General features: G+C 43.1%; 1 protein-coding gene across 2 annotated transcripts in view; it reads left to right on the top strand.

Moving 5' to 3' along the window:
• The first annotated feature begins 10,186 nt into the window (after positions 1-10,186).
• Positions 10,187-10,345, top strand: part of BTBD1 (BTB domain containing 1) — a 31,364-nt gene continuing 31,205 nt past the window's right edge. Inside the window, exon 1 of one of the 2 annotated variants that reach the window (XM_019640041.1) lies at positions 10,187-10,345. This exon is cut by the window's right edge and continues 418 nt beyond it. In XM_019640041.1, the coding sequence (XP_019495586.1) occupies positions 10,282-10,345 (64 nt within the window). In that variant the 5' untranslated portion in view covers positions 10,187-10,281. The other variant, XM_019640040.1, reaches the window with a different exon arrangement.

The raw sequence follows: 10,345 nt of genomic DNA, 5'->3' as shown, positions 1-10,345 counted from the left end.
CCACTGATGTTATCTCCTTTAAACCTCACAACAGCTTTCTGAAGAATATAGGGCCACTTATGGAGGAAGAAACTGGGACTCAAACAGGTGAGAGGACTTGCTCAAGATCAAAGGGCTAAGGAGAGAGAGGGTGAGTTTGAATTCAGGTTTTCTGACTAGAAGTCGCTACCCCCACAATGCCACAGCCGACCAGCAGCAAAGCACCACGTTGGGCACCTTAGACTACAGATCTGACCAGTTGCCTCATTGCTCAGGAGGCTGACGTCTCTCTGGAATTCTGCTCGATGCAGATCAATAATTATTAAGTTCCCATTTGCTTGCAAAAGGGTTGGATATGACTTAAAATAGAAGGCAGGTAGGCAATAAAGTTGTATGACTTTTGGTTTTTAATTTTTTAGGAGCAATCATCTTGCAAGCCATGAGGGCTAATATTATAGCCGTGAAATTTGATTCCAAGCTTCCTGGAAGCAAAAATAGAAACATGGAGGTCCCTGAAGAGAAAGACGCAGTGTTGGGTTTTTTTTGGTGTTTTTTTTCGTGTAGATTAAAAATAATTGACTTATTGGGAGTGAAATAGAAGGGCCGGTCACCGTGCCTGTTTCTGCCATGGAGAGGAAGTGAAAGCAGAGCTTCAGGAAATTGGTCACGAGGAAGTAGGGACTAAGAAAGAACACGGCTAGGCAGAGACTTAGGGTAGCAGCATACAGGAACGCTCTCCTGGAAGATTAAAGTGGGAGTCAGCCCTCACCCACCCCTTTAGCCCCCAGCCCCATGGCTCTCGCTGTCTTCTCCTCTGCACACGCTTGCTTCCCACTCTTTAATCCTTCTGACAACAGGTGTGTTTGTGCTCTTGTGAAAGTCTGCACACTCTAGATGAATGAGCAAGGGGGTAATCAAACTGCTTTATCTACGGGGTGTATAGGGACAGAACAAATTACCTCAGAGTGACCAGGGCAAGAATGGTGTGCCTTAGTGGGTGGGTGACTAGGATCCTGTCTGGAGAAGGGACCACAGAGTGACCAGTGTACTCAAAGAGACACTAAGCTACCCTAAACACTAAGTTACATTAAACACTCGTTTTCTATAACCACGAGTGCCTTGAATAGGGCTACAGTTATTAACGTGGGTATTTTGGGGTGACAGTGGCTGCACCAGCACTTAACACAGTGCCAGGCATAGAGCAGATGTTTGATGGATGTTAACTAAACAGAAAAGAAAGGAGAAGGAAGAAAGGGAGGTGGCGTTAAAAAAAAAAACGGGAAAGAAAGGAAGGAAGTCTGCAGGAAAGTGATAAGAAAATAAAATAAAGGGAGAGATAAAGTTAGTATGTAAAATTTGTCAGAAGGTCTTGTGCAGTTGCTGGATGAGGTCTGCACCATTGTCCTGGGTTTCCTAGCAACCAGAGCAAGAAGGGGAACCCAATCAGTTATAATGTTCACAGTGTCCATAAGATAAAAACAGATCATTTGCTCAGAAAAATTCTCTCGTGACTCCTCTCAAAGGGAGCACGGGAACACTATGTCGTATAGTATGTCCACAGCAGCATTCCTACAATAAATATAGAATTTCACTCTGAGCAGCTGTCTCTCAGTACAGCCTCAATGCAGGTGACTGGCGTATTGCCAAGAGGCACTCAGTACACTCAAGGAGCCAAAAAGAATTACACACAAATGAGAAAGTCTCTGAAGGTTCAAAGATAAATGTTTCAATATCTGGGGGCAGAAGTGGAAAATACCTTCCTGGCAAGCGCTCCATCACTTGCACTCCAAGCCCAGGGCAGACATCCCCAGTGATCACTGAACTCTGTCCCGCGGAGACTGGACATCACCTCTCAGACCTTCCCCGTGGAGCACACAGATAGGTTCCTTTCACGTGCCAGCTTGAATCAACCTGCCAGTCAGAGCTTTTTGATGAATACCCTTCAGTCAATGCTCTGTGAATGTTATTTCATATAATAATGTTTTAATGCAAATGGGGCGAGAGCCAGTTGGAAATTATAGTGGCTGGTAAGAGAGAAGAAATATTCTATGTTGATAAGTAAGGACAGAAAATTATGGTTTGATAGGCAAACCAAGTGGAGGCTAATTTGACATTCTTGCATGAAAAGACTGAGCACCAGGAAAAGGACTAATTTCAAACCCAAGATTGATACTGTGTTCAGTATGTCCCTTGAGTATAACAAGAAGACCTCGTAGTGTGGGTTTGGATTAAACAGACCTGACTGGAGGGGAGACTGAGGGCTTCCTTGACACTTTTCCTCTATAGATGCCTTGTCAACCTGATTCAAGAATTAACATAGAAATAGTTAACGTAATTACCTGGCCAATAAATACATTGTTTTTAAGAAAAGGAAAGACAATATAGCGCTTGAAACAGGAAAGGATACTCCTAGTAGACCAGAATTTGAAGGACACGTAGAAGACTATGGCAGTTGTCACTTTGGTGGTCCCCTGAACCACAGTGCCCAGTATCCGTGTCCTTTCGTAGTCCCCACCACACCGACTCTGGACTTGGCATGTGGCTGACTGGCTCTGGCCAATGGGACATTGGAATACATGATGTAAATGAAGGCTTATAAGAACTTACACAATAGAATTTGTCTCACATGATGATTTTTCTGGTAACCCAGCCACCATGCTGTAAGGAGGCCCAAGCAGCCACGCAGAGAGGCCAGCATAGAGAAGAGCCAAGGCCCCTGGCTGACAACTGAGCTGACATCCCAGCCGGTTCTATATTTATTGTCGGGATATTGCCAACACCAACATGGAAGAAGGTTAGTTGACCTCACAGCCATCCCAACATCAACACCACATCACGCAAAAGAACTGCCTGGTCAACCCACAGAATCGTGAAAAGTTACACATTTTTGATGTTGTAAGCCACCAAAGTTTGAGGTGGTTTTATTATGCAGCAGGGGATAAGTGAAAAATAGAAAGCAGTGATGGAGAAGGGACAGAGGAAATTTAAACCTGAGACCAAAATTCTTCCCAAGGGAGATAGGAGCAGGGTGTGTGTGTGTGTGTGTGTGTGTGTGTGTGTGTGTGTGTGTGTGTGTGTGTTTTAAGGTAGCAGCAATTTCCTTCCTAAGGAGTTGAAGGAGGTTCTGGGAAGGAGATGTGAGCTCAGTTTGATGTGTTTGTTTGACTCCAATAGGAGACTTCTGGTAGACATTTGGATCTCCAAAAACAAGAATTATGCTAAGAATGATGAGGGCTGGACCTATGGATTTGGGGATCACCAGCATTAGCTAAAATCATGGGAATAGATGAGATCATGCAGAGAGTGAGTTTGAAGGGGAAAAAAAGAAGCAAGTTGAGAATGGAACCCGGAGGAATATCATCAGTGCTGAAGGGTGACTGCAGTCCAGGACATGTTATATAGGAAGCTGAAAAGGGAAGGATAGAGAGGGGATGAAAAGTTCCAAAACTGCATCACAAAACCCAGGCAAAGAGAGTGTCAAAGCGCAAGTGGTCAGTTATCACACCCAACAAGGTGAAATAAAATGACAAAAAGAGGTTCTTTGTGTTTGGCAGTTAGGAGATCACCAGCCAGCAGCCTTGTGCAGTGGTGACAAGTCAGACATTGCCTGAAGAGTGGCAGAAGATGAGAGGAGTGATACCCTATGACGGGAAGGAAGAGGAAAGGGGACACTTAGGGCTGACATGGGGTCGAGGACATTTTTTCAGTTAGGGGAAATAATTATATGCTTGTGGGTACCAGGAAAAGTTGCCAGTAGAAATGGAGGGGTTGGAGTCACCAGAAAGAAAAGAGAGAGGTCGTCCAGTGAGACAATAAGGGGGTGAACTCAAGAGCAAAGGTGGAAAAGTTAGCCTTGAAAAGAAGGGAAATTTCCGAGGTAGAAGAAGGGAGAAGAGCAAGCAGACCTACTTATACCCGGGTTGATCTAGTTCCTGTTGGGTAATGAGCAGAGATGGGTACAATTAAATGAAATGTGTCCACATAATCAGCCTGGTCTATATTTATTTCCCCGTAACCAGAGAGGCAGCATATTCGAGGGACTCTGAAACCCAAACTGCTGCTTTGAATTTCATTTCTGGCCATGACATGCTTTTTCGTGGAAGGTCATATTTATTTCACGGCAACTGTGCTCGGTCTCCATGGCTCGTTTCAAAGATTCAGAACACGTGGGACAGATAATTCTAGCTCTTTAATGTCCTTGGAACCCTGGTACGATTTTTATGAACACGACAACAGCCTTGATAATGTGGTATAAACTGGACTAATTATAGTTATTTATCTTATGCTTGATTGCATCAAAATAGTAGGTGAGACAGCTAATAATAAAAGGACAACTGGACAGTTAAAATAGATGAAAAAGAAAACAATCACTGCTGTGACAAAAATTTGAAAACTATTTAGCCTCCATAGTAATTATAGAAATGTAAATTTGAAAATGTGACACCACCTATTAAATAATCCAAAGCAAAGTCAATAAGTCTGCAGGATAGACTTTAGGAAAATAGTAACGTAGAATGGTGAGGGAATATTTCACTTGGTTCAGCTCTTTGCATAATTGCTAACATTTATTTAGCATCTACTCCACATCAAGCACTGTTCTAATGTGTGTTCATCGAATCTTCATTTAACCCTCTGAGGTAGATTGTGTCACTGTTGTAAAAAGGAAACTGGGGCACAGCAGGGTTAAGAAATTTGTCCAAGGTCATGAAAAAAGTAAGCGGCCAAAAAAAGTAACCGGGTAGACTGATTGCAAAGCCCTTGCTGTTAACTAGTACTCTTACCAACAGTTTTTCAACTTCTTCAAACTCGGGGTGACCCTCTACCTGCTTTTTTTCTTTTTTTAAATTCCTGGAGCCCTGCCTCTAGGAAAGGGCTTCTCAGAAACTCTTGACGCTAAAGGAGGAGGCAAGAGATGTTGGTTTTTAGGGCTTAGGTCAACCACGTCTTTCTGCGGAGTGTTAATGCTCATTTGGAAACAGGTCAAGTGTGGGGAGAACAGTGCTCTATGGTCTCAGAGGTCTTAGAGATAAGATTGCTGTGTGTGAGTGATACCATAGCAGTTTGGTGAAGGCTTGGACTGGTTAAATCTTGGTTCCTTCGGACTTTTTCGCCCCTCCCTTCTTCTCTGGAGCTCAAGCTTGGGTCACGGGCAGAATTGCAGCCTTATGAGGAGAGGGTATTATTTCACATACTTATCAGTCTCTGCTGGACAGGTGAGTCTTTTTCTGCCTTTAGCTTCTTGACCTTAGCTTCTATTTATACCTACAATACTCATCCTTTGAAACAGACGGATCCAATAGCAGCTACATTTTCATGCACTCCTGAAGTATAAAAACCCTAAGGACATAATAATTGCCCTTTATAGTTTTTAAATGCCTTCTCTTTTTTTGGTATTAAATTAATTTCCAGAAGAGCTCTCTTCCTCCTCCTTTCTCCTGACTGCCTTTATTCTAGAGTTTAACCAAATGTTTTTTGCCAATAGCTCTGTTTCTTATAAGTCCTCACATTTGTTCTAATTATAAACTAGCACACATGGTGACATATACTACTTTGCTAGGCTGAATTCCAGAAAGCAATGACAAGCAAAGAGGAGCTCCATAAGTAAGCTGAATTTAGTCTAGGGTATTGCAAATTGCCCTTGCTGCTGCATTTTTCTTTTAATCCAAAAAGAAGTTTTATTTCTAGCTGAACAGGTCCTAATGGGTTTCCCTCTCTTTGGGAAAAGTAAAGTGTTCTAGTCACCTTTGCAATCTTACCCCTAGTGCTTTGCACATAGGAAGTCAAAGTAATAAACTGTGCCTTATGGGATAGACATACTAGTGCCTTGCTAAAGCTTACCCGTTAGCTAATTCAAAAATAGTATATAGTCAAATCTCACAATATTTTTACTTGAAAAGAAAACAAAACAAAAAAACCTCTTTTTTACCCTCAAATAAGAAAAGTAATTTAAAGTGGGAGGAATAACCCACAATCCCTATTACCCTTCAATATGCCAAGTTAGTAATAGTAATAGTGGTTATAGACTTTCAGTCATATATATATAATATATATGTATGTGTATACACACACTCATATACAGAGGGTGCCAAAAAAATGTATACACATTTTAAGCAAGGAAAAAAAAACTTTTAAAATGACGCTGATAGTGACCACTTTAAGTAGCTCTTGTAATTGCAGAAGTCAAACGTGACTTGGATTCATCTTTTATTATCGGTATATATTGATATATTGAGTATTAAAATTTTTTTTAAAGATTTTTATTGGGGAATTGGGGGGATGGGAACAGTGCTGGGGAATTGGGGGAAGGGGAACAGACAAGTTGCTGTCATTTTGTTCTTTCAATTTAGTTGTGGAGGACGTTGCTTCACTGGCCCAAGTTGGCATCATCATTGCGCTCTTCCCGGGTGAGGCAGATCGGTCGCCGGCTTCTGGACGGCCACTCACTGCGGCTGCTGGCCGCTCACTGTGGCTGCTGGCTACATACGGTAGCCTATGGCAACCCATTGCCACAGGGGCTGCAGCCTACACCGTCGCAGGCAACTCATCAGGTTGAGCTGTTGTTCAGCATCTTAGCTGTGGAGGGCAGTATCACTGGCCCTCATATGTGGGATCCGAATCTGGGCCCTCTGGCATCCCGAGCCAGTTCTTAACCATCGCGCCACTCGGCCAGCCCAAGTATTACAATTTTAATACAGATTTTCCTTTCTTAAAATGTGTATACATTTTTTTGGCACCCTCTGTATATATATTACAAACATTTAAAACAAAATGGTATACTTGGAGCCCACAGGACAAAATGGTATGCTATACATCTTGTTCTGTAGCCTGCTCTTTCACTCAATTGATTTGAGACTTTCTCAAATAAATAAATGTTCTTCAGAAGATTTTTATTGCTCTATCATATGATTGATTGGCTGATACTTTCCTTTCTGTGAGCTCTCTTGGTCAGGTTTTGGTATCAGAGTTAAGCTAACTTCATGATATGAATTTGGAAGCTCATCATCTAAACTCTCAATAGTTTATTTAGCATCTATTCTTTGAACATTTGAAGGCAATCCACTCCCAAACTGTTTGGCATGGAAGGATTTCCACAATGTATTAAGTGAAAAGAAAGTTTCAGAAAAATATGTGTAGTATGATACCATTTTTATTTTTTTAAATTGTATTTAGGGATATATTTGTTTATATAGATAAATAGATAGATAGATAATGTTCTTAAGAATACAAAAAAAAAGTTTAAAAGTGTACATATCAAACAGATAATGGAGGTGACCCCTGCAAAGTGGTTGTACAGGAAACAAGGGCAAGTCAGTTTACTTTCTACATTTATCTCTATATATCGTAAAAGTGTTTGACATCTTATTTACTTTTCTATTGAGGTGTAACTTTGTATAGCAAAGAACACAAGTCTCAGGTATAAAGCTAAAAAATGCATACATGTGTAAACACCTATAGCTGATTGCACTTTCTAAAGACAACAACAGCATCTCCAATCCCACGTGGCTTTCTCACAAGGTGACTTGCTACTTCCCCATCAAGAGTAGAGTCTGTGTCCCCTCCCTTTGAACCTGGCAGGCCTTTATATCACCTCAGCAATGAAGTGTGGAGGTAATATGCTGTGTGACTGTCAAGGCTGGGTCATAAAAAGAGATAGAGCCTCTTCCTGGCTCTCTCTCAGGCCAGTTGGCCTTGGAGCCACCAGGCTGGGAGGAAGCCCAGTCACATGGAGAGGCCCACCTGGAGAGAAAGCAAAGTCCTGGGCCCTCCCACTAAGCTCCCAGCCAACAGCCAGCCCCAACTTGCCTTCTTGGAAGTGGGTCCTCTAGTCTTCAGTCAGTCCACCCCAGGTGACTGTGTGGAACAGACATGAGCCTTCCCTGCCAAGCCCTGCCCACATTGCAGATTCTTGAGAAAAACAAATGTTGTTATAAGCCACTAAGTTTTGGTTTGTTACACAGTAATAAATAACCAGAACTATACCCATGTAACTACCACCAGTTCTAGATATAGAACATTTCTGTTACCCGGAAGGTTCCCTCATGCCCCCTCTTAGTCAACAACCCCCCCAAGAGATAACCACTATTGTTACTCCAGCACTGCATATTTTGCCTATTGTGAAGTTTCATATAAATGGTATCATGATGTATTTTTTGTGTCTGACTTCTTTTGCTCAACACATTTGTGAAATTAATTCATATTTTGCATTATTAGGGTTGGTTCTTTTTCATCCATTGTATGAATACACCACCATTTAGCCATTCTGCTATTGATAACTGTTTGGCTATTTATTATGGATAAAGCTGTTATGCACGTTCATGCACTTTCCTTTGGCTTAAGTACTAGCTTCTGTTGGATATGTACCCAGGAGTAGAATGGTCATAGGATATGGGTATGTTTCACTGTAGTCATGCAGCGGTTGTAAAACATGTTCACAAATTTCTCAATACTACTCCATCAAGAAGTTGGGTCTCTAATCTCCCCGCTTTGAATCTGGGCTGGTCCGAGTGACTCATTTGTAACCAGGAGAATGCAGTGGATCTGACCTTGCATGACTTCTGAGGCTAGGTCCAAAAAAGTTACGCAGCTCCCCCTGATTTTCTTGGGACACTTGCTCTGGGAAATTTCCAGTCACTATTTCTTCAAATACTGTTCTGCTTCATTCTCTGTTCTCCTTCTAGTCCTCCATTAAACATATGCTAGTCCTTTTAATTCCGTCTCATGTGATTGACATAAATTCTGTATTTTCGGTCCTTTTTTCTCTCTGTGTTTCAATTTGGACATCTTCTACTGACGTGTCTTCTGGTTATACTGTTTTGTGTTTCTGGGAATCTGTCCATTTCATCCAGGTTATCCAATTTTTTGGCATAGAAGTGTTCATAGCACTCTCTTATAATCCTTTTATTTCTGTAGCATAGGTAGTACTGTCCCCACTCTCGTTTCTGATTTTAGTAATTTAAGTCTTCTTTTTTCTTAGTCCATCTAACTAAAGTTTTATCAATTTTGTTGATCTTTTCGAAGAAACACCTTTTGGTTCCATTGTTTTTCTGTATTGTTTTTGTTTTCTATTTCATTTAACAATGCTCTAATATTTATTGCTTCCTTACTTCTGCTAGCTTTGGGTTCAATTTGTTCTTTTTTCTAGTTTCTTAAGTTGTAAAATTAAGCTCTTTCATGGTTTTTAACATGAGCATCTATAGCTGTAAACTTCCACCTCAGCGCTGTGTCTTATACAGTTTGGTTTGCTGTATTTTCATGTTCATTCATCTCTAAGTATTTTCTAATTCCTCTTGTGATTTCTTCTTTGATCCACTGGTGGTTTAAAAGTGTGTTGTTCAATTTCCACAATTTCGTGACTTTCCCAGTTTTCTGTTTGTTACTGGTTTCTGACTTCATCCTGTTGTGGTCAGAGAAGATACTTCACATAATATCTATCTTTTACAATCTGTTGAGACTTAATTTGTGTCCTAACATATGGTCTATCCTGGAAAATGTCTCATGCGCACTTGAGAAGAATGCGTTGAGTATGTGTGTGAGATCTAGTTGATTATACCAGGCAAAGTGGCCTGTACTCGTATTATATTTTTGTTTTGATACACTTAAGGTTTCCTTGAGATTTAAAATATGGTTAGCTTTTGGTAAAGGACTATAACACATGAAGAAAAAAGAATCCAGGAGTCCACATGGATACTCAAAAAAAACACAAAAAGGCAGAAGAGAGGAAGAAAGAAGGACAGGGAAGGCGCTTGGTTACAGGTCAGCTGGTAGACGCGGAGGGGAGCAGCAGTGAGTGACTTGGACCTTACTGGGGCTGGGGGCTGTGAGGACTCCTGTCTCCCCTCCCACAGGCTCCCTTGGCCTTTGTCCTCCAGACCCCTCCACTTCCAGGTGAAAAACTCCTTGAGGGGACAGCCTAGGGACCTGCCCTAGGGACACGCGGGGGCGCTGGAGCTGGTGACGTGGGGGGCCGAGGGAAGGAAGGGGCAGGAGCTGCGAGCGCCCCAGATCCGTGGCGGCGCCTGGAGCCCGGCAGCCCAAGGCCCGCAGAAGCTCCGCCTCCGGGAGCGCGGCGCTGACAAGTGCTCGGTGCGCCCCTACGGCCCGGCCAGCGCCGGCCACTCTCCCCAGCAGCCCGATCGGCGCCGCGCGCGCCCCCGCGTCCCCGGCCGGCGGGAACGCGCCGACAGCTCCGGGCGGGGGCGCGCGGCCTCCGGAAGCGCCTTTCCCGGAAGGCTCGGGGGCGGCGCCATGGCGGCCGGGCGGCGGGGGCGCTCTTCCTAGCCCGAGGAGCCGCTCCTCGGGAGGATGGCCTCGCTCGGGCCGGCCGCTCCAGGCGAGCAGGCTCCGGGGTCCGAGGCGGAGGCGGGCG

This window comes from Hipposideros armiger, unplaced genomic scaffold, assembly GCF_001890085.2.
Source record: "Hipposideros armiger isolate ML-2016 unplaced genomic scaffold, ASM189008v1 scaffold_48, whole genome shotgun sequence".
NCBI lineage: Eukaryota > Metazoa > Chordata > Mammalia > Chiroptera > Hipposideridae > Hipposideros > Hipposideros armiger.
Note: the sequence above shows the minus strand (reverse complement) of the source record. Positions and strands in the feature narration are given on the sequence as shown.